This window comes from Phytophthora cinnamomi (genome assembly GCF_018691715.1).
Source record: "Phytophthora cinnamomi strain GKB4 chromosome Unknown Contig56, whole genome shotgun sequence".
In the NCBI taxonomy this organism is placed as follows: Eukaryota; Oomycota; class Peronosporomycetes; order Peronosporales; family Peronosporaceae; genus Phytophthora; species Phytophthora cinnamomi.
Window position 1 is genome coordinate 210,274 of NW_027150989.1, and position 23,178 is coordinate 233,451.

General features: G+C 55.5%; 2 protein-coding genes across 2 annotated transcripts; one reads left to right on the forward strand and one right to left on the reverse strand.

Annotated features, from left to right (window-relative positions):
• Positions 1-12,510: 12,510 nt before the first annotated feature.
• Positions 12,511-13,338, forward strand: IUM83_14773 (nitronate monooxygenase; the record flags this gene model as incomplete). The annotated part of the gene is made up of 1 exon (XM_067939545.1): positions 12,511-13,338. The coding sequence occupies one exon, from the start codon at positions 12,511-12,513 to the stop codon at positions 13,336-13,338; it is 828 nt and encodes a 275-aa protein (XP_067787852.1).
• Positions 13,339-14,892: 1,554 nt separating this feature from the next.
• IUM83_14774 (cAMP-dependent protein kinase type II regulatory subunit) lies at positions 14,893-15,761 on the reverse strand (the record flags this gene model as incomplete). The annotated part of the gene is made up of 2 exons (XM_067939546.1): positions 14,893-14,937; positions 15,015-15,761. 2 exons carry the CDS (start codon positions 15,759-15,761, stop codon positions 14,893-14,895), a joined length of 792 nt encoding a protein of 263 aa, XP_067787863.1.
• Positions 15,762-23,178: the final 7,417 nt, after the last annotated feature.

Sequence of the window (23,178 nt, forward strand, 5' to 3'; positions counted from 1 at the left end):
GAAGTATCTAAAACTTTTAACAGATATTTTATCTGTTAAAATCACAAGTGACTTGTAGCCACTTGTGCGTGTAACCCCGTTACATATACCGTGGCTTTGGCCCACCCTCGGGCAACGCATCATGGATACACCGCTCCAGCGATCACCGAGTTAAACACATCTCAGCTCGGCTCAAACGCCGCTGTACGTGCACGCGTACAAAAGGTACACGCGAACGCTCTTTTACTCACAATTAACCCAGATGGTGTCGAGCTCGCCCGGACCGCGACCCGGCCTCCACCACCGCTAGATACACCGACCACCTCAAACCCTAGTGTGTTGCCTTTTGCAGCTGTCACTACTGATCCCCGACACGCACCTAGAGAAGGACAGAGCCAAACACCGCACCACACAGCACTCGCTGATGACATTACGCCCGATGTGGGTCAGTCGCGTGACCCTGCCGATACCCCCAGCACTGCGACACACCTCTCGCGACAGCCGCCATCCGCGGCACACACATTCCGGCTATAAGACCAGGGTCGCAGGCGACTACTGCCCTAACAAGAACATTGTATCTGCATTGATTCAGCACCACTGTGAATCCTACCCTGCGCTGCCGCAACTAATATCTCTCGTACAGGAAGGCATCCGCTTCTCGCTGCGCTATCAAATGCCAGCTCAAAACTGGTCACCGCATCCGCCCTCAAACAGCTTACCTTTCTTGCGCAAATATATTCGAAAAAGAGCGGAATCTGAGCCGATTCATCGTCCTCGACCTCGACATAGCCCAACATTGGTCAGAACAGTCCCTAAGCCCGTTCGGGTAGTCAACAGAGGTGGACCGACGCAACCATCTCCGGGTGGTCATCCATTATCTTTCCTAGTCGGAGGGCACATCGGTTAATGATCACACCAAGAAAGCATATATTCCCGCCGCGAAGTACAAACATTGCTATACAATTGCCCATGAAATTCTAGCTCAATGGTCCCGATATCCCGGTAGTGCTATCAAAACCCTCCTAGGAGATATGGCCGCCGCGTTCAGGAACCTCGGTACCTACAGCGCATCAGCTCACCTCTTTGCCGGGACCATACCCGAAGACAACGCGCTAGTCGTTGGGCTCTCAGTGTGCTTTGGTTGAACAGGGTCACCTGGTTTCTACGGCGTCGTGGAAAACGCAATCGCCCATATCCATGGCGAAACCACCAACGGATTTTTCAACTACCATTGGGTAGATGATCACTCATGCATAGCTGCTGATTTAGACACAAACAGCTCGGATATTGAGCAGTCCTTACGACTAGCCATGACCATCATCCTGGGCCACGCCGCGGTCAATGATGACAAGTTTACCCGCCTCAGAAGGTGCTTGATCTCGTGTTTGACACGATCGCGACAACTGTTTCCATGCCTCCCGATCAATGTGACATAGTCCATGTACTAGTTACTCAGGTATACAACTCACTTCGCTTAGTCGGACATAATTACGATCACTTCTCGGGTCCCTCCGACACGTGGCAACATGTATTCGCCCCGCCCAACCATTTCTTCAGCGCCTCCGAAAACTGGAAACCAGCCTGCACGGATGGTCATTCGTTCCTGTGGCTGCAGACTTGCGTGAATGCCTTATCTGGTCGAATCGGGTACTGGGTCGCCACTGTTCAACAGCGTCTCCCTCCAATGTTACCCCATCTGATACCGGCCTCTGCCCTGTGGATCGCAGCCACCAGCGCACCCTTACCTACGAATTCTCGCCCACTGAACGGGCGCTCAGCAAAGAAAACACTTCAACTCGGATAATACCAACGAATTCGACATAAACTACCAGGAGACCATCTCCTGTGTTTTTGCGGTGCATGCATGGGCAGTATCACGGCGAGCCATTCCACCGTCGCAGTCTATCCCTATTAACGTACACGTTCGCAACGACAATACATCGGCGATCGCTTGGCAAACCAACATGGCATCCAAGAATTCCCGAGCACAAACTATCATCAGACCTGGGCTACTGGGAAATGGAGTTCATGTTGAGATTTTCCTCTTTGCATATCGCTAGCGTTGAAAATGACATTGCGGATGCTGGATCACGAATTTCAAACGCCGGCAAGCGCCTATTAGCCTTGACTAACATTGCTCATTCGTGGTCACAGACGCGACCCAGAATCGACGTCCGTGGACTGGAGAAGATCTGGCGGGATATCTCCGCGAGCGCTCAGTGGCAGACTCCACCTACGATAAGTACAAGCGCGTGCTTCGCGTCTGGTAGACTTTCATCACGCGGCGCGGTGTAGACCCGGTCACCTCCCCGATCCAAGTCCAACACGTATCCAACTTCAACTACCCTGGGTTCCAGGACGGCTTTGGGTGTGGCTGTCCAGTTCGGAGCACAACCACCCTGAACAACCTTCTCGGGATCCGGCACTTCTACATAGCGACGGGCAGCTCGTTTCCATAGGATCATTCACAGGTTCGCATGCTCCTCAAAGGTATTGGTCGGCCCAACAGTCCGCCTGCCCGCAAGGCTTGGTGTCGATTCGCTTACTGAAGTCATGCTTCGCATCACTCAACATGATTACTGTACCTCCTCAGATCAAGCGCTGTGGGGGGTCTAGCCTTTTCTTCCTCCGGCGATCGGAGACAGCATCCGTCGCAGAAGACAAGTATCGCTGCACTCTAAGCGAGTGATGTGGCAGTGCTTGACCACGCGGACCAACCCACGCTAGATGCAAGCAGAGACGTGCCAGTGCACATAAGGTTCCACGACAAATCAGGCGGGTCAGGTAACGGCCCGTGTGCTTCGGCGCTCAAGCCACAACTTCCTCTGCCCAGTCCTCGGCGCGATCATACTGATACGAGAACGACAATCCTACCAATGGGCATTCCGGGTGCCATGTGTCGAACTAGCTCGGGTGCCGTCAGTTCCGTGTCAGACAGGCCGATCGCCACAACAATCCAAGAAACCGCGAGGCGCCTTGGTGTAGACGCCCTACACTCGCTGCGGTCCGGCGGCGCCACTCACGTGTATCGCGCGGGTGTTGATGCCCTTACGATCCAGTTCCACGGGCGGTGGGCATCGGACACTTTCCAGATATACACACATATGTGCAAAGAATCGGTGCCGTCCCTAGTGTAACGGGGTTACAAACACTCAAACAGTCATAGCGGCTTCACGCATCGTCGACCCGCTGTCGAAGGTCGCGTTCCCCATGTCCTGCCTTGGCGGACGCGCAAGGAGTTGGGCGTATGGACGCCGACTCTCAGATCCTACGTGCTCCGGCACGTACGAAGTATTCAAAGAGGGGCTCAGACAGGCGTTTGAGCCCCCGCAAAACGAGTTCCGGTCGAGGGCGGAGTTCCTCAATCTTCTGCAGGGTAAGCATGACGTTCATGCTTACGCGCAGCGTGCACGGTACTTGGTCTCGAACATCGTGACCATCCCGATACACGAGGCGACCAAAGTCGTCACGTTCATGAAAGGACTTAGAGATGGGCCCGTGAAGACCTATCTCTTCCGAGAGTACCCGAGTATTCTCGAAGCTGCGATTACTCTCGCAATGCAAGAAGAGTTGAGCCTGCGGCAGGCTAAACTGCATGCGAACGTGCCGAGGTCGCAACCACGCCCGGTAGTGAGCACGGGAGGTCCGGAACCAATGGACCTCTCGAATGCAACGGCTGCTGGCCACCAGCAGCACGGAAGTAATGTGCTATGCTTCCGCTGCGGAAGGATCGGTCACTTTGCCAGAGAGTGCACGGCTCCCGTGCACTACAATGGTGGCCGTCCCGGCGATGCTGGGCATCGCCGCGAACAAACAAAAAACGTGAACATCCAGTAGGCGCCGGGCGCCCTACTGGTAATGCAGTCGCGCGTGCCGACATTGGGCACGCGACACTGAGGACTGCAGCCCCCAGTGAGACCAGATCTCGCTGCAAGAAACAAGATGACAGGCCGAACCTGGTCATCTTGAAAGTAATGTCGAAGAGAGCGAGCGACTCTCTTCGCGCTCTGGTAGATTCGGGCGCGTCGAACAACTTTGTTCGACTACGAAGCCTGCCGAGACTTGACTTCGAGGAGGTAAACGTACCCCGAAGTCTTCTGGAGGTACGACTGGCAACAGGTGCCATCGTAAAGACCGAGAAGCGCGTCGTGAACGTGCGCTTCTCGTACAAACAACGGGTGTTTGTCGAACACTTTATCGTCCTGGACCTGGACGGTAAGTTCGACGTTGTTATGGGCATGCCGTGGCTTGCACGGCATGATCCGGTAATTGACAGGAAGAAGCGCACGCTCATTCGCTTCGGTCGCGACAGCGGAACAGAGAGCGATGGCCCTGTTACCGCAGCGCACGCACCTGTTGGTGCGTGCGGCTCACCAGTCGAGACAGCGCTTAATGATGCTGTCCCGGAGTACCCCGGGAGTGCGCGAGGGCGCGCACAAGTGAGACCAACGTCGGCAATGCTGCTGACGTCGGAAGATGAGGATGTGTCGGTTCCGGGAACCAACACTCGCGTTCAAGTACGCATGGGACAGTCCCTGGCCCGAAGAGGTCAGGTTGACGACGACGCGTCGACTCCGGGAGTCGACGATACCCTCGGTCATGAGGGGCTCCGCCAATAACTGGCGTCGAGGTGACAAAGGCGTTTCAACTCCGGGAGTTGACGCTGCAAACAGTACGGACGGTTGCAAACGTCCCGTACTGACGCAATTTGCATGCTGTCGTGCAGCCGGGCTGTACGACGAAGCGCCATGCGATCAAGCCGGGCTTGACATCGGGCGCCCGCAGACAGGGTCTGCCGGCGAAGGAGCACATTACTGTGCAGCAGGGCTGCACGATGAAACATGCAGTCAAGCCGGGCGTGATACCGCGCGCCCGCGGACATGGTCCGCCGGCGAACAACTGTCCATGGCCGGGCCTGGACCAGAAGAACAACTGTGCGGAGCCCGGCTCCGCACAACAAGAAGACGGCGAAAGCGGAAAACGCTGCGCAAGTTTCGGTCCGGGACCGAGACGCATCAAGAACAGTCTGCCAGGCAGACTGAGGCGGTGACGCCGGACGTCGAGATGCTAAGCGTCTTGACGCGCACCGATACTGGATTCCAGTATCGTGAAATGGAGCTCGCTAATCCTCCGGTGACGGCGTCGAAGTTGACTTCGCTTCCAGCCATGAGCTGGAAGCACTTCACACGCGACTTGCACGATGGACGCATCGAGCAAGTCTGCGTTCTTTCGGACAGCGAAAGAACGGAGAGCGAGAGCGAAGAGCTGAGGCAGCTCTTCATGGGAAGTACCACTGAGAGTGAAGACACTCTCAGTGCGAAGACGAAGCGAGAGCGCTTCGAAGAACAAGGTTGGGACTCGTTAAAGTCGAGTCCCTATTACGAATTACTGAGGAAGTACAAAGACGTACTCCCGGAAGAGATTCCTGTGGAGCTTCCGCAGGATAAGGGCATACAGCACGAGATTGATCTCGTGCCGGGCACGAAGTACTGTGTCACGCGGCAGTGGCCACTGCCGCGAGATCAAGTGAAGGCGATCGACGGCTTCTTTGAAAGTCGTCGCAAAGCAGGACAAGTGCGGGAATCAAAGTCCCCGCACAGTGCTCCGACGTTCTGTGTCAAGAAGCCACAGGGCGGATGGCGCATCGTTCACGCGTATAATAAGGTGAACGATGCGACGGTACCGGCGCAGACGCCGATACCGCGAAAAGATGTCATCATCGATTCGATGGCCGGGAGTACCGTTTACATTGCTCTCGACTTACGAGATGGATTCTATCATATCCTAATGCATGAGAGCGATATCCCTCTCACGGCAGTGAGCACGCCAAGCGGCATGCTCTGGGAGTGGCTAGTAATTCCGCAGGGGGCTTAAGAACGCCCCTGCTACCTTCGACAGGTGCGTGACGCACTTGTTGCGCTCGGTGCGCGACGTCCCGCCGAGCTACTTCGATGATGTGTTCATCCACAGCCGGGCTGTGGACGGGAAGACCGACGTAGAGATGCACCGGGTGTATCTCCGGAAGCTACTTGAGCTTATGCGAAAGCATAAGCTCTACGCGAACCTGAAGAAGTGTATCTTCGGGGCGAGCGAGATACCCGTCCTCGGGTGTCGCGTAGGAAAGAATGGTGTTCGCCCTGACCCGGAAAAGGTCAGAGTGACTAACGAATGGCCAACGCCTTCAAGTGTCAAGGAACTGGGGCACTTCCTTGGCTTGGCCACGTACTTGTGCAAGTACGTGGAGGATTACGCAGGCAAGATCCGCCCGCTGTCACAACTTCTTAAGAAAGAAGCTGTGTGGAATTGGACACCCGATTGCCAAAAAGCATTCGAAGCAGTCAAGCGGAGCTTGACTGAGTCGCCGATCTTGCCAGTGGCTGACCAAGATTGCCCATTTCACGTAGTGTGTGACGCATCCGATTTCGCGATCGGATGCGCGTTGATGCAGCACGATCACGAGGGTCGTGATCGTGTCGTCCACTACCAATCGCGTCAGCTGAAGCCAGCTGAGCGCAACTATCCGGTGCATGACAAGGAACTCCTTGCCATGAAGTATGCACTCGCAAAGTTCCGAGTGTATTTGCTTGGAAGTAGACCATTTGTGGTCTACACCGACCACGCTTCACTGCGCACCGCAGTGAAGTCGCCACACATATCACAAAGAATGGCGAGATGGCTCTCATTCTTTGCGGAGTATAACTTCCGGGTCGAATACAAACCCGGAAGATTGAATGTGGTGGCCGACGCGTTATCACGTCGGCCGGACTACGCGGAAGCTGCTGACGTCAATGTCATTGACGTCATGCGATCAAGCAAACCCACATCGTCCCTGTTGGATGATGTGAAGGCCGCGTACGCGCACGACGCGGATACGAAACGCTTGTTGGCCTATGGCACAACACCTTCTGACAAGGCTCGTCAGAAGTTGCCCAAACACCTTCGTGCGCGTGCACACCAATATCGGGTGCACGACGGACTGCTTCTTTACAATGCAGTCGACGACAACGCGGATCGCGTTGTCGTACCGAACGATCATGACCTGCGACTCAGGATCATGTACGACTAGGATGATGCCCCGTCTGCGGGACATCTCGGACGTGAGAAGGCATACCTCCTTCTCACGCGTGACTTCTACTGGCACCACCAGTACAAGTGGGTGCGCAAGTACATTCGTGCTTGCGAAGTATGCCAACGCGTAAAGCCTGCACCATTCGCGCAGGCTCCGTTACAATCACTACCGACTCCGTCGGAGTGTTGGAAGTCCATGTCTTTGGACTTCATCCTTGGTCTTCCCCCGGACAACGGAGGGAATACTGGTGTTGTGGTCTTCGTCGACCGCTTCAGCAAGATGGTACATCTTGCTGTGGCGCCGGCAGGAGCGACTACGAAGCAGACGGCTCGTCTGTTCCTTGACATGGTGTTCAAACGCCATGGCATGCCGACCGACATCGTGTCGGACAGAGACCCGCGCTTCACAGCGCACCTGTGGCAAGAAGTGTTTACACTTCTTGGGAGACAGCTTTCCATGTCGACTGCGGATCATCCGCAGACGGACGGCCAAACCGAGCGCGTAAATCGCGTGCTCGTCGATATGTTGAAGAGCTACGCTCACTCGTTCCAATACTGGAGCGAGTGCTTATCGATGGCAAAGTTTGCCATCAATAACTCAGTGCATGCCTCGACCGGGCATACACCGTTCTACGTGAATGCCATGCGGCATCCACGTCTACCGAGTTTACTCGGAGTGATGGCTCCCACTTTAAGTGAGGGAGGATCTACGACTGCAATACAGCAGCCGCAGAAAACCGCTGACACTTGCACAGTGTCAGCTGCAACAATGGACAAACCGCATGGGTCTGCGCAGGGCGCAGACTCCTCCACCAACAAGGACAAAGACCACGGGTCTGCGCAGGGCGCAGACACCGCAAAGAACCACGCAGAGGCCGGGTCTCTAGCAGAGAACGAGCTGAATGACTTCAGCTCGGATGCAATCAATTTCATCACCAAAAGACAAGCCGTAATTCGGTTTGTCCAGGATGCAATAGCAGCTTCTGTTGATCAACAGAAGCTGAACGCAGACAATGTGGGCAGAGGCAACACAAATGAATTTAAAGTTGGTACATTAGTTTTGTTAGCTACACAAAACCTGCCTAAACATGCAGTTTCGGATTTCGGAGCAAGCAAGCTTGCTCCGCGCTTCATCGGGCCGTTCACTGTGTTGGCACGGCACAGCAACGCATACACGCTAGACATACCGTCTAGCATGCGCCTCCATCCGACCTTTTACGTCGGACGGCTGAAGCCATACCTGCAGCACGAGCCATCTAGCTCGGCTGACCCGAAGCCTCGGCAGGAGCCGAGGCAGAAGCGGAGGACTTGGCCTCGGCGACGAGCAGCCTCTCCTCCAGCGCGCGGACGCGCTGGAGCAACCCCTTCATCTGGGTCCCCAGCTCGACCTGGATATTCGAGGCGGTCTGCGAGACCGCCGCGACTTGGGCCTTCTGGTTCGCCAACTCCTGCTTCAGGGCGGCGAACTCAGCGCCCTGCAGACGCTCCACGGCGGTCACTCGGTCATGGAGAGAAGCGTACTGATCAGCCCGGGGCTGACCATACCCGGGGCGTGTTCCCACCCCCGCCACCGCCGATCCGTGACGCCCGCGGCTCAACCCGCTGGATTGTTGAGCGGATTGTTGACCATAGTATCCCGAAAACGAACCCTCAAGGGGCTCGTTTTCGTATTCGTTGGAGAGGATTTATTCCCCCATCAAGATACATGGGAACCGCGGAACGTCTTGCTGGAGGACGTTCCGGAAATGGTGAGGGCGTACGAGGAGCACTACGCGCTGGCGCAGCGGAAGTAGTGCGAGCGCTGCGGTCATCGCTAGCGCCCGAACCCTCACGTGCTAAGAATTTAGCACGGAGCTCTTTGAGACTCTCGGGCACACGGAACGACTTGTACCCGTTCAGGTCGCGGTCGCTCAAGCCGACCGCGCCTGGGAAGCACTTCGCGCACTGAAAGCCCTCGGGCACTGCGCACGGCACATTAGCCTCCTCCGCAGCAACGTGGAGTTGCTCCAACTTTCCACGCTTCGAGTACCTCTCGAAGCGATCACGCGCTTGCTTAATCCGATCACGGTAAGCATTCGGCTTCTTGTTGAAGCTCTCAACAAAAGCATTCCAACTTTGACAAAGTGCCTGTCACTCGGGCACTTTGCTGCGAGAAGATGTCTTCTTGCTTGGAAACCATCGGAGCTCATGGAAGAGTCCGATGTAGTAATCGCGCCTTTGATGCGTTTCCGCATCAAAGTGCAGCTCGGCAGCCACGGCGTCATATTTGATGGCGCTGCATACGTATAACGGCACCTCATTCAGAGGTACCGAGTTCCCATACCGGTCCGAGATCTCGGACGCGGACGGCATCCACGGATCGCGCGATGCGGGCGCAGCGCGCGGAGAGCCTTGAGCTTTGACATCACGCGCTGCAGCAGCAGCGCGCGGAGTACAGAGAGCCCCAGCGGAAGCGAGTGGGGTATCGCTCTCAGTACGCGAACGCTTCGAACTCGAAGCGTCCGATTCGTCGCCTTCACGCGGGCGAACGTTCTTGGCGTGGGGGTCGAGCAATTCGCTCGACACTGAGTCTCTGCGCTTTGGGGACGAGTCCTTCTCGTCCTCCATGTCTTCATCGTCGTCGTCGAGGTCGACGACGTCGCCATACTTCGCCTTCTGGTGCTCGAAGTAGTCATCGATGGAAAGATGACTCTCCACCGCCTTCGGGTTCTTCTTCTGGGGCGCGCTCATCGTTGAATGAGCACGGGTTTCTTCTCCAAACGCGGAGAATTGACGAATGGTCAATTCAGAAGATTGATGTGCAGGGACCCCGCGCGTCTAACCTTAAGGGGGGATGGTGTAACGTGGTTACACGCACAAGTGACTACAAGCCACTTGTGATTTTAACAGATAAGATATCTGTTAAAAGTTTTAGATACTTCCTCACCTTGGTGTAAGATACACCAATGGATACATTGAAGTGGGCCACCACAATGAGTGGTCCACACCTACCCAATGATCCTATTGGTAGAAAACAGCATCTTTCTACCATTAAGAGACGTGCATATTGGCGGGGCTCTGACATCCAGCCGCTGTCAACCCCTTTCATAGATGATAAACAGTTTTAACAGATTTAGGAGGAAGATCAATTTACAAACAATACAGTTCTCATTTTACCTTAAACTAGCTATTTGGTGTTTTATTTGATTTATATTATACTTGTGGACTCAAATATAATTAATTCAAATTATTAATAAACTCCTACGCTTCCTCATACACGTAGCGCGACGTGTAAGCTAAAGTAGTGAGCCAAAGTAGGCCCACTACACCTAGCGGCAAGAAAGGTGAGCGGGGCCAAGTCTGCTTCAACTCTACAATGACGGCACCGCAAGCCGTCTCATTGGGGGGGGGGGGGGCTCAGCCATTTATCCGACTAGAACAAGGCTGCAGTCGGCTCTGTAAGCCGTCATTTCAATACAGGTAGTAAATTTGCCCCATAACACTGGGCGACTCCTGAAAACTCAAATCGCATTTTGGGAGTACCAAATCGAGCAAAGACGGTTCAGGAGCAGCTGCGTTTTCGTACCAATTTGACCTGTCGAGGGAAATCTGTTAGGGGTGGTTGCCACCCACGACAGAATGGTACATCGTTATATGCTCCAAAGACATGCATCGCGAGTCATTCATGCGCCGAGACAAGAAGAACGCCCATGAATCTCCCCTCCGACTCGGGGTCCGAGAGTTTCGGCGAGAGGCCCAGCTCACAAGAGCATCTCCTTCCAACGACTACTAGTCCGCTCAGACAGCATATACCGCCCTCCCAGCCACAAGTAGACTCCCAACAAGGCATGCCGTTACCTGGCAAGAGGAGGTGACAGTGAAGAAGACGCTGCCAAGCTTTTCGAGTATGCTGACGACGTAGAAGATGTATCTAAGGCTCTCGCTTGCTGTTGCTACTGTAGGACGTCCACTGGTGCTTCCCCGTCAAGACCAGGAGCATAACGGCAACCATGGCGACGATCTGCTTTCGATGGCGCGTTTCGTGATGTTGGAGGACCAGCGCAAGAGAGGAGTCGATCGCGAACAGCAGCAGCGTTGGCGCGAGGAAGAACACCGCCAGCGCGAACAAGATCGAGTGGACGACCGCGAGAGAAGCAATCGGCTCTTTGAGTTGATAACGACTGCGTTGGTGGGATAACGAGAACAACACAAGCTAATCAAGGGGGAGATTGTATAGTTTACATCAGATTTAGCGGATCCTGATTGAAGTTTGGCATATAGACAGAGCGCAACTGATTAATACCGACTAATCTAGCTCGACAGATACACATGCATCGAGGATAAACCGTCTTTCCCCTCGCTCCTCGTAGTCTAGTCGGTCTTTTAGCCTTGGAAAAGAGCTTTGGAAAGCTCGCATTCCCCACTCTACGGCTTGTCGCGCTGAGGATGCCTACATAACACTCCCGCATCTGAAGCAGATGACGCAGCTCCTAAATAGTTCTGGCTTGATTTAATGAGGAAGGTGTAATCAGCAAAAGCGGAGTCTACCACGCAGCGTGCACCGTACAACTTGTAAGCAGCTCATAGCTTCTGGTAGAACCCGCCCCACTCTGCATTTTGCGAGTCGTGTAGTGAGTGCTGGATCATCGCCAGAACCGAAGAGCGTCGCGAAACCAGACATGTGGGGCCATTTGAGCCACTCGGTGATCACGCAGGCGGCGCTGTCGCCTGCCTAGGCTTTCCCTGAACGTCTGTCTGCGTCTTGAAGCTTGGCGGCGCTGGCTGGCGGCGAGAAGAAGGATTCCGATAGGTACCATCGAGTCAGTGCGGGGCAAGATTTGATCTGCGCAATTTGGTTTCAGGATGCAAAAATCTGGTACGACCAAATTCGCTGTTCCTTTTCTTGCATCACATTTGATACGCCCATTTTGGGTTTTCAGGAGCGATCCAAACTAACTGCACAGGCGATCAGCGAAGGAAAGAACGCTGACATGGTCGCTGTCGTGCAAATCTTGAGCGAATCAGGATCTCGCTTGGTCACTCATCAAAGCGCCGAACCCTGCGATATGATGTGCCTCCACTTTCAATTCCACCGGGTGGCAAGCACGAAGCTGCTGTCAAATACCAACCAAGGAATCGACACCATGGCGTGGCGCGACCTCCGAATCATTCAGCGACTGGGGCTGCGTGTGCCTCTGTTCCAGTCTCCGATGGCCGGAGCACAAGCCAGCGACCTCGCCATTGCGGTGGCCCGTGGTGGTGGCCTTGGAGCTATCCCATGTGCTTTACTAACACCGGACGCTGTGCGCGAGCACGTGCAGCGCTTCCGATCCGCTACAACGGCACCGATCAACCTCAACTTTTCTGCCACTCGCTCCCCGCTGCCAACCCAAAGGCAGGCAAGCTGTGGCAAGACCTCCTTGCTCCGTACTACCGAGAGTACGGAGTAGACTTAGCCCACCTGAGCGCTCAGGGGCGCAGCGGATGCCATTTGACGAGACGAGTCTCGAGCTGGTGCGAGAGCTCAAACCGGAGGTCGTCAGCTTCCACTTCGGACTGCCGGCTCCGCACATGCTGCAAGGCGTGAAAGACACCGGAGCATTCGTCATCTCATCCGCCACCACTGTGCGCGAAGCTGTGTGGCTCGAGGAGAGGGGGTGCGACGCTGTTATTGCTCAGGGAATCGAGGCCGGTGGCCACCGAGCTGTCTTCCTACCGGGAGTAGATGCTCCAGGCACTACTGGTGAGCAGTACCGCAACAGCTCCATGGACTTCCCAAGACAAACAGGGGCGATGTCGTTGGTCCCGCAGATCGTGGACGCCGTGAAGCTTCCGGTGATTGCAACCGGTGGAATCGGCGATGCTCGAGGTGTTCTGGCTGCTAGTGCTCTTGGCGCGGCTGCAGTGCAACTAGGCACCGTTTTCCTGCTCGCCGATGAAACTAAGACGTCGGCGTTGCACCGGAAGATGTTGAAGCGGGCTGCAACTGCAACCGGGGAAGAGGCCGTGGAGACGGCCATCACGAACATTTTCTCGGGTCGACCAGCGCGAGGATTCGTGACGCGTATCATGCGGGACCTTGGACCCATGTGTGCTGTGGCACCGGAGTTCCCGACAGCCGGGGCTCCTCTCGGTGCGCTCAAGAAGGCTGCAGAGGAGAAGGGAGACACGGCCTTCTCGTCGCTGTGGTCGGGCCAGTCCCCTGGTTTTGCAAAAGAAAAGCCCGCTGAGATTATCGTGCGTTCGATTATCCAGGAACTCGACGCACTGGTGAAGGCTAGCAGTGCCAAGGAGAACCACAGCGCGCTCTAAGCTGGGCATTCTGGCGTATTTTTCGTGGATTGTGTAGTGCCGACACGGTAATCGGAGACGATGCGCTCAATTTTAACATTGAAATACATGTTGGCACGAGATTCATGGTGTCTTGGCACTACTCAGCCTTTCAGGAACCATGGCGTATTGCTCGGTTGAGGAGGAAGCGGTTTGCCACCAGTCCGAAATTGCAGCGAAGCGCCGACAACTACACGCGAACTTGAAGCATCGAGCTGTTGGTGAGCATCACTTAAGCCTTTTTTAATCCGCTTCAGAAAATGTTGTCGCATGCGAACATCCAAGCTCCGTGGACGTTTGCCTGCGTTTCCTGGATCGTTTGGCTCGCTGCACAGTTGGTGAGTCCGACTCGGCTCATGCTGGCCCATCATTACATTGTGGAACAGCTCACCATTTTCTCGAATCAACTGCTCCCGTTCTTCGTCCAGTCGATGCCATTGCACTGCAATTTCTTCCGGTGTCCGGAATACACCAGTTTGTTCTTGCTCTTCCTGCAACGCTGCCTGCTTTCGTTTATAGCATACCACACGGTATGCAAACTCCCGCCTCGTTTGGTACGTCTTGAGTTCTTCCTTCGACACTGTCATCGATTCGTACAGCTTCTCAAACCGTTCAAAGTCCTGTGCTTCCAGTCGAGCTTTTTCTGATGCTATACCCCTCCTTCTATTACCGAAAAACCGCGAATCGGTAGGATCACGAGCCCGAGCGGCTTCTTGCTCGTTCAAATCAGCTTCACGAAGCTTCAGCTTGTGCACTTGTCGCTCAAAATCGTCAAAACGACGGTAAATTGTCGGAGGGTTCTTTCTTGTGTTGTGTCGAGAGGGACTCTCCACTGGTTGAGATTTAATGCGCGGTTCTCTTGGGCTCCTTTTCGTAGTTTTAATAGCGGCGGGCTCAGCTAAAACTTTGCAACCTGGTCTTGTTCGAGGTGGATCTGGTTTATGAGACCGCGGTTTGCTAGCACCACGCTCGGTGCCGCGTCGAATAGGTGTTTCTCCGGTTTTTACGTCGCAACGACTGTTGGTCTGGTTACGGCCTTGCTTTGACGAAATTGGCACTTCCTTCTCACATGCAGTTCTAGCCGTTTGTACGCGATTACGATCTTGGTTGTGATGCCCATCCGGATGCTTTGTAATTGTCGTGTTCTGGGTTCCGCGACTTGTAGAAGGTTCCCTGTGGCACGGATAACGCGCATCCAAATCGGTTTTGGGGGAATCATGCCGGGAAGACCTTCCACCAACACTACCTTGCTGAATTTGTCGAGACCCCTCATGATGATCATATCGCCCACGATCCCGGCTACGACTTCTACTCCTGCTCTTGTATCGCACAACCCGCGGCGGGCTACGAGAGCGCTCTTCCCTGCCACTGCTTCGCGTTTCCGAGTCGTACTGGTATGGTGATCTCGATGGGCTGTCAATACCGCGATGCCGTGGACTCGCAGAAGTCGCTGATCGATAAGACGATCTCGATCTCCATCGGTTTTCCTCGCGCTGTCGGCTCCGAGGGGATCTACCTGCTAGAGATTTGCTCCGGTCAGTCCGACTTGAACCCTCCGCTCGACGTCTTGATGGAGATCTGCTACGGCGTCGTGGCGAGGTCTTACTGTGTTCAATCCGACGACTCAAAGACACTTTCTCTGTCTCCTTCCCACACACCGACGACGACGAGCTCTTTTCGACTGGCACTCCCATAACCTTCTCCCTTTTCTTCGCTTGCAGCGACTTGCCGAAGGTCGGACTCGCCTTCTGACTCGACGACGACTGGCTGCTCGTGGCTCTCCACTGCGGCCGAGCCACCGACAGGCCCCTCTCCAACTCACTCGGCGCACCGACAAGCTTCGTCGGCGGTCGTCTGAGCCCCACAACCACCGAGTTCGTCACCGAAGCCGGCGGCGTCGTGGCCTTCACGCTCTTAAGAGACACAATTCTCGACTTCACCTTCACCTTCTTCCTCTCCACCTCCCCGCTACTACTCAGCGTGCGCACCAGCGTCTTCCTCTCCGGCTCTGCCTTCACCTGCTCCTGTTCCTGTTCCTGCTCGTAGCCGTTCATTGTGTCGGCCGTCATGGCCTCCTCCCTCTGTGTGTTGCTCATCTCCCGCTCGAACCTGCTGGCCATGGCCAGCGCACGCTCCACGGCATCGTCGTACACGGCGCCGTGGCTCCACTCGCTACCCTGGGGCAGCGCGATCTCGTCGGATTCGTCTGACGCCGCGCTGAATTCCTGTTTTATTGTAATTTTGGCGTTAACTTTGTCTGATTCTGGCTGGCTGGGAGACGCCGAGGCGTCCAGCGCGTGCGTCCACGCGTAGGCCGCGAGCTCCTCCGCCTCCTCCGCCGGGTCGAAGTAGTACTCGCTCTCGGTGGAGCTGCCGTCGTCGTAGGCAGGCGGCGCAGTCGCCATGGTCGCTGCTTGATGTGTATGGAGTTGCAGTGTGGTGCCGATTTCTATGCTGTATAGAAACGTTTGTTTCGGAAACGTTAGAAATATAGAATCATACAAACGTCCAGTTTGCCTGGTTAGAAACGCACGTTGAAGGAAAAGGGCAACTGGAGAACAGCATGCTGGTGGGCAGTTCACTGCTAGGGTATCCTGGTACCTGCGGTGCGAATATCTATATATCGTACAAGCGGCTGTTGGCTTTGAAGGCAGAACAGAACTGCAAGATACTATCTACTTTGTTGCGATGTGTCTGTACTGCGACTGTCGAACTGCGTCTTGATTGCATTCTCGAAGGGAGGTCACGATGTTGACGCTTCGATGTCGAGAATACCGGTAGTGCATTGACCGAAGTCAAGGTTGCACTGCTAAGGGCAACGATCTCCTCGATCTGAAGCCTGAGTTTGTGTTGGGTGTTACCACCAGCAACTTGAGCATGTGCTTTCGTAAGCTACTGTAATACCAATTGTAGCTATTATTAATAACGGCGCGGGGTGCTCGCGAACAGCAGTTTAAGTTGTGACTTTTGATACAGCCCGCTGCGAGGTTCCGCGAATCCTTGGCGGAATACTCAAGGTGCTTGGGTTTGTTTGCTTTGCTTTTTTTACGTTTCTGAGCCATGTTTTGCTTTTAATTAATGTCCTTGAAATACTAAAAACAAAAATCCTGGTACAGTACGTCGCACACCAAGTGAAGACCCAACCTACTTGTGAATACAGTAGAATATAATAACGGACGGGCAAGGTCCTCAACCGTGTTCTCTGCTCATATCACATTACTCACTCTTCAACAACGATTGCGCTGGTCCTGGTCGGTTCGAATAATTCGTAGGCTTGCCAACCGTTTCGCTTCTTGCCGCGCAGTTTTTAAAAGCTAGCGAATTCGCCGGCGACGTTATGGCGAAACGAAGCACTGCGATATCAACCCTCAGTTGTCAGGGCTGCTGGCAACCACCAAGCGCCGACAAGCCAACACAACAGCATAACTCCCCTTGCTCACCAGCGCTGTTGATACTGCTAAGAATGCTGCTGACGGACTTTCGGATGAGAGTCAGGTACTTTCCGGTGTCAACACCTGCTTCAATCGTTCAAGCGGGGAAGTGAGGTAGTAACGGGTCCTTTCAGGTAGACATGTTGCAACTCGTGTGCAGCCTTACCCGCCTGTCGACGTGGGAGCTCAATTTTGTAGTACGCCATGACCGCCGAGGCCGAGAGGACGCGACGCAGCTAACTGACGGTTCATTTAGCTCTTTTGGCTCTTAGGAGCCCACCGACGCGGAGGTTCCCCGATACGTTTCCTTCGTGCTTCTCCTGGAGGTGCGTCGAGCTGAAGCACTTGCTGCCATCGTTCGTTTCATGTAGCACCCACCCTCCGGGCATTTTCTTGGTCGTTAGCTGGACTAAATGACTGTGATGTTCCTCACCTTACAACGAAACGATGTAGCACCCACCCAGTCTGCGCAGGATGCAAGCAGGCATGGTAACAGCAAGAGGGATAGTCCGTATTGCTTCCGGTCCAGGGCGTACGAAAGGCCGATCCAGAGAGTAAGCAAGACTCCTCCGCCGCTGTCTTGGACTCTCCGCTCACTCATTCCTTCATTTACCGGCTTCCATCAACACCGGTCCTACGCACCGTCCACGCTTCCGTTGCTCTCCGACAGCTCCATCAACATCCAATGCGTCCGCGCCAAGCTGCTGCACTCGTCGCTCTCGCCTGCCTGTTCGTAGCCGGGCATGTCAACGCTGTGGAGTCTGCCGCCGTGCACGATGTCGACGACCTATTGATCTCGGATGTCATCTGCGCTCCTGGTTCCGAGTGGGACTGCGCTGACCGCCGTTTGATAACGGAGAGCACTCCTGAATCGTCCAGTCCACCGACCACGTCCCGGCCACCGAGTACTTCGCGGCCACCTAGCACGTCCCGGCCACCAAGCACATCGAGGCCACCGACCACGTCGCGACCACCGACCACGTCGCGGCCACCTAGCACGTCGCGGCCACCAAGCACGTCGAGGCCAACGAGCTCATCGAGGCCACCGAGCACGTCACGCCCACCGAGCACGTCCAGACCTCCGAGCACGTCCAGGCCACCGACCTCCTCGCCGCCACGAACGAGCTCTCCTCCTGGAACCCGCCACCCCAGCACCCCAGCACCGGGACACCATCGCGAAGAGACCCACGCACCGGAAACCCACCACACGGGGACCGAACCTCCTCGCACGCAGCACCCCACAACAGAGCCGCTGCACACCCGCCACCCCAGCACCCCAGGGCCTGAGCACCATCGTGAAGATACGCGCGCACCGGAAACACGTCACCCAAGGACGGAACCTCCTCATACTCACCGTCCGAGCACCCGAGCTCCTGGGCCTGGTCACCACGAAACTCACGCGCCAGAAACCCGCCGCCCGAGAACGGAGCCTCCGAGTAGCCACCACCACCACCTGAGAACCGAGGCACCTCGTACGCGCCACCCTGGGACGGAGCCACCCAAGACTCACCGTCCGAGTACCCATCCACCCCTGACTGTGGCTCCATAGATTGCGTGTTGATTGATCCGTAGGAGGGTCTATCGTGCATTGGAATCTATGCTTACTTTGTGTATTTCAAGTTTTGGTTTTGGTTTTGAGCCTGCCCTACTATGTACTACATGCATAGCCCTGGTTCGATGAAAGTATCCACAACCGGCAACAGGCCTAGGGGATGCTAAATGAAAGACAACGCACTAGCCACGCTTGCTTAGAGTTTTGCTACTACGCAGTACTTGTATTTTGATAAAGCTGCTCACACAACTTATGATCGGGCCTCCGCAGGTGTTGTTGCCATACGCATTACGCCACATCAAACACACTTAGGCAGGAACAGAGGATAGCGCGACCCATTCAATCTCCTTCGTCGGCAACGCCAGAGACCGAACGTATGGTAAGGCTGGACAACGATGTAGAATTGACTTAGCATTCCCGTCAACACGGTCTTCATCTCGAGCATGGCTAGATTTATGCCAACATAAATGTGCAACTTGCCAGTCTCAGGATCCTGTTCGTTGCCCCTCCTGTCCTTGATGACGGCCTGGAGGTACGTGAACGGTTGCACCTCATCCATTGTTGGGAAGTATGGCATGTCGTGTGCTAGTCGTGGGATTTTCTCGAATATTTTTATTCGAATGCAGTTCTCCGCCTCGGGGTGCTGGCTATGGGTGTAGATAACCCAACCAGGAGTCTCCGACATCGTGTCACGCCCTGCGATAATTGCTGCGATGGTTATGGAGCAGAGCAACTGAGGGTCTGCTTCGCCTTTCAAGTCACTTGAATCCAACACGAGCGACACAATGTTCTGGATCCGTGCGTTTCTCGCGACTAGCAATTGTCTCGGAGATAAACGTGAGCACCGCCGAGTCGATAACATTGATAGCTCGCTGGAGCTGGCCTTCGCTACCCACCTCCAGAAGTCGTTGCAGCTTCCAGAATCAAGCCGGCACCGAGAACGCTTCGCCGTCATTTCTTCAGCGATGTCAAATTCCTTTTCAAACGGATGGTCTTCACCAACGGCAATTCCGTCCTATCATTCGGCTTCAGTGTATGCACGAGTACGCTTTTTGCTCTAACTTGGTGAAGGTCAGACACGATTGCTCTTGCTACGCGTCGAGGTCAGACAAGGCTACTCTTTCTGCTCTAACTTAGCCCAGATGGGTACCGAACCCGATCTCAGCAAACGACTCCACCACGAATCGACTATAAGGCGAAATAGATCGAAATTCTCGCCCGAGTCTGTAGCATTGTCAAACAAACTGTGCAAGGTACGACCATGCTTCTGGATCGTCGAGGTCATAGACTCGCAGCACCGGCGCGCTGAACAGCTTCGCGACGATTTTGCATTGGAACTGCCACACATCGCCATCAGAATGGTGAGAGTATTGCCGAAAAGATTGTAGAACATTTCATGGAGGTACTTGCCCTTGACAAACGCGTCGAACTGTCGCTTGGTCGCATCCTCGAACGGTTCGGGCGTTGAAATGACCAGAATGTCCGGGCGTCCAGGAGCAGAACGGCTCTCCATCGAACTCTTGCACTAAACTCGACATCCAGTCGTGGGACACGTCATTATTCTTGACAAAGTCCAGCGTGTCGCCTAGTATCAGCAGCGTAGTCGTCGGCCTCGGAAATGGAAGTCCCTCCGTGTGGGCTCGGTGCTTTGCTCGAGGTGGTTTACCGTCGCATACGTGGATGCAATAAGAACAGAGGTGACAATAAGAGCAGAGGTGACCAAAATCCAATACAACATAGCCATGGCAATCCCTTGGTGAGTGTTTGCATTGCGCGCCTGCGCCCTGGTACTAGAGCTCTGCACTCCGCGGTAAGTAAGTCGGTGAATTACCACTGGTACCAGTGGTATCGTGAGGTAATTCACCGACGTCAATCGAGTTACCACTTGCAGGTTGCGCATGGCAACAACACCTCCTTTTTATCTTTGTTGGGTTTCCCCAGGCCTCCGCTGCTCGTCGAGCACTAAACGTTGGACAAGCCGCAGGAGCGGACATCAGGGTCAAACCCGATACTAGTTCTCTATTGTCTTGAACGCCGGCAGCTACACTAGAAATACGACAGCAGCCTAGGCCACGTCACTCCTTCTCCTCCTTCTGCGCTGCGCTGGGTGTGAGCACCGCCGGCTTCTCCTGGAACGGCGTGGCCTCCACGATGCCCCACTCCAGCTCGTCCGGGTTTGTGACGTCGGCCTCGAACGTCCATGCAAATTGCGTGTTGATCGCGCGCCGGTCCTCGATGCCATTTCCGCCCTCGGGGAGACCAGCAGATGCTCCGTGACGTCGAAATGCATGCGCAGCGTGAGCCACTCAGCCTTGACCTCCTCTTCCACCCTCTCCCTGGAATACTCGACAGCTTCCAGCGCCGCGACGTTGACATTGAGCTGCTCCAGCACTGCCCGCCCCTGCTTGCTCTCCCCCCCTCCAGTGAGGGCTGAGGGGCTTGTGCAGCAGTGCCTTGAGGCTCTCGGGCGTGGCCAGGTGCTCCAGGAACTGCCTGGTCTCGCTGCGGTCCTGCGCGTAGAGTCTCTGCAGAACTGTGTCGGCCGCCCGCTCTGCGCCGCGCACGAACTCGGGCAGCTTTACGCGCGTGCGCATCGGGAACTGCGACAGCACGAACATGGAGCTGCGCACCTCGTCGGACGCGCCCGACACGAACACGCGCGGCTTGGCGCGGCTGTAGCGCACGAACTCGGGCATGCCGTTGAGCACGCGGCGGGCGATGGCCAGGCCGCGCATGGAGACGTACTCACCATTGATGCCGAGCCAGTCGCCGGACTCACTAAAGAAGTCGCGATGGGAAAAGGCCGGCCGCGCGCTGCGGCAGCGACGCACGGCGCGCGAAGAGCCACGCAGGACGTGTGCATGTAGCATTGTGGTGGACAAGTACAGTACCTCGAATGAACGAGCGGGTGTCAGTTGGCCATTGGTGAGACTGTCTACGATTGGTTGAAACACAGATGTTTTAGCCACCCAATCCGTGTGCAGAGTTCAGCCACTTCAACTTGCCGTGGAATATAGGTATGAACTACCAGCAGAACATGGCTCATGAGGCTCTTCAGTCATCCCGACTCGAGATAATCAACGTCATGGTCTAGAAGGGATCATAACGCAGACACGAAATACCGTCAAACCGAATTAAAATATTCAAAGTAAACAGATTCAAAATGCACGATAGCCCCTCCTACGGATCAATCAACACGCAATCTATGGAGCCACAGTCAGGGGTGGATGGGTACTCGGACGGTGAGTCTTGGGTGGCTCCGTCCCAGGGTGGCGCGTACGATGTGCCTCGGTTCTCAGGTGGTGGTGGTGGCTGCTCGGAGGCTCCGTTCTCGGGCGGCGAGTTTCTGGCGCGTTAGTTTCGTGGTGACCAGGCCCAGGAGCTCGGGTGCTCGGACGGTGAGTATGAGGAGGTTCCGTCCTTGGGTGACGTGTTTCCGGTGCGCGCGTATCTTCACGATGGTGCTCAGGCGCTGGGGTGCTGGGGTGGCGGGTGTGCAGCGGCTCTGTTGTGGGGTGCTGCGTGCGAGGAGGTTCGGTCCCCGGGTGGTGGGTTTCCGGTGCGTGGGTCTCTTCGCGATGGTGTCCCGGTGCTGGGGTGCTGGGGTGGCGGGTTCCAGGAGGAGAGCTCGTTCGTGGCGGCGAGGAGGTCGGTGGCCTGGACGTGCTCGGAGGTCTGGACGTGCTCGGTGGTCGCGAAGTGCTAGGTGGCCGCGAAGTGCTAGGTGGCCTCGACGTGCTCGGTGGGCGTGACGTGCTCGGTGGCCGCGACGTGCTTGGTGGCCGCGACGTGCTAGGTGGCCGCGACGTGGTCGGTGGTCGCGACGTGGTCGGTGGCCGCGAAGTACTCGGTGGCCGGGACGTGGTCGGTGGACTGGACGATTCAGGAGTGCTCTCCGTTATCAAACGGCGGTCAGCGCAGTCCCACTCGGAACCAGGAGCGCAGATGACATCCGAGATCAATAGGTCGTCGACATCGTGCACGGCGGCAGACTCCACAGCGTTGACATGCCCTGCTACGAACAGGCAGGCGAGAGCGACGAGTGCAGCAGCTTGGCGCGGACGCATTGGATGTTGATGGAGCTGTCGGAGAGCAACGGAAGCGTGGACGGTGCGTAGGACCGGTGTTGATGGAAGCCGGTAAATGAAGGAATGAGTGAGCGGAGAGTCCAAGACAGCGGCGGAGGAGTCTTGCTTACTCTCTGGATCGGCCTTTCGTACGCCCTGGACCGGAAGCAATACGGACTATCCCTCTTGCTGTTACCATGCCTGCTTGCATCCTGCGCAGACTGGGTGGGTGCTACATCGTTTCGTTGTAAGGTGAGGAACATCACAGTCATTTAGTCCAGCTAACGACCAAGAAAATGCCCGGAGGTGGGTGCTACATGAAACGAACGATGGCAGCAAGTGCTTCAGCTCGACGCACCTCCAGGAGAAGCACGAAGGAAACGTATCGGGGAACCTCCGCGTCGGTGGGCTCCTAAGAGCCAAAGAGCTAAATGAACCGTCAGTTAGCTGCGTCGCGTCCTCTCGGCCTCGGCGGTCATGGCGTACTACAAAATTGAGCTCCCACGTCGACAGGCGGGTAAGGCTGCACACGAGTTGCAACATGTCTACCTGAAAGGACCCGTTACTACCTCACTTCCCCGCTTGAACGATTGAAGCAGGTGTTGACACCGGAAAGTACCTGACTCTCATCAAAGTCCGTAAGCAGCATTCTTAGCAGTATCAACAGCGCTGGTGAGCAAGGGGAGTTATGCTGTTGTGTTGGCTTGTCGGCGCTTGGTGGTTGCCAGCAGCCCACGGCAGCAGTGGTTGATATCGCAGTGCTTCGTTTCGG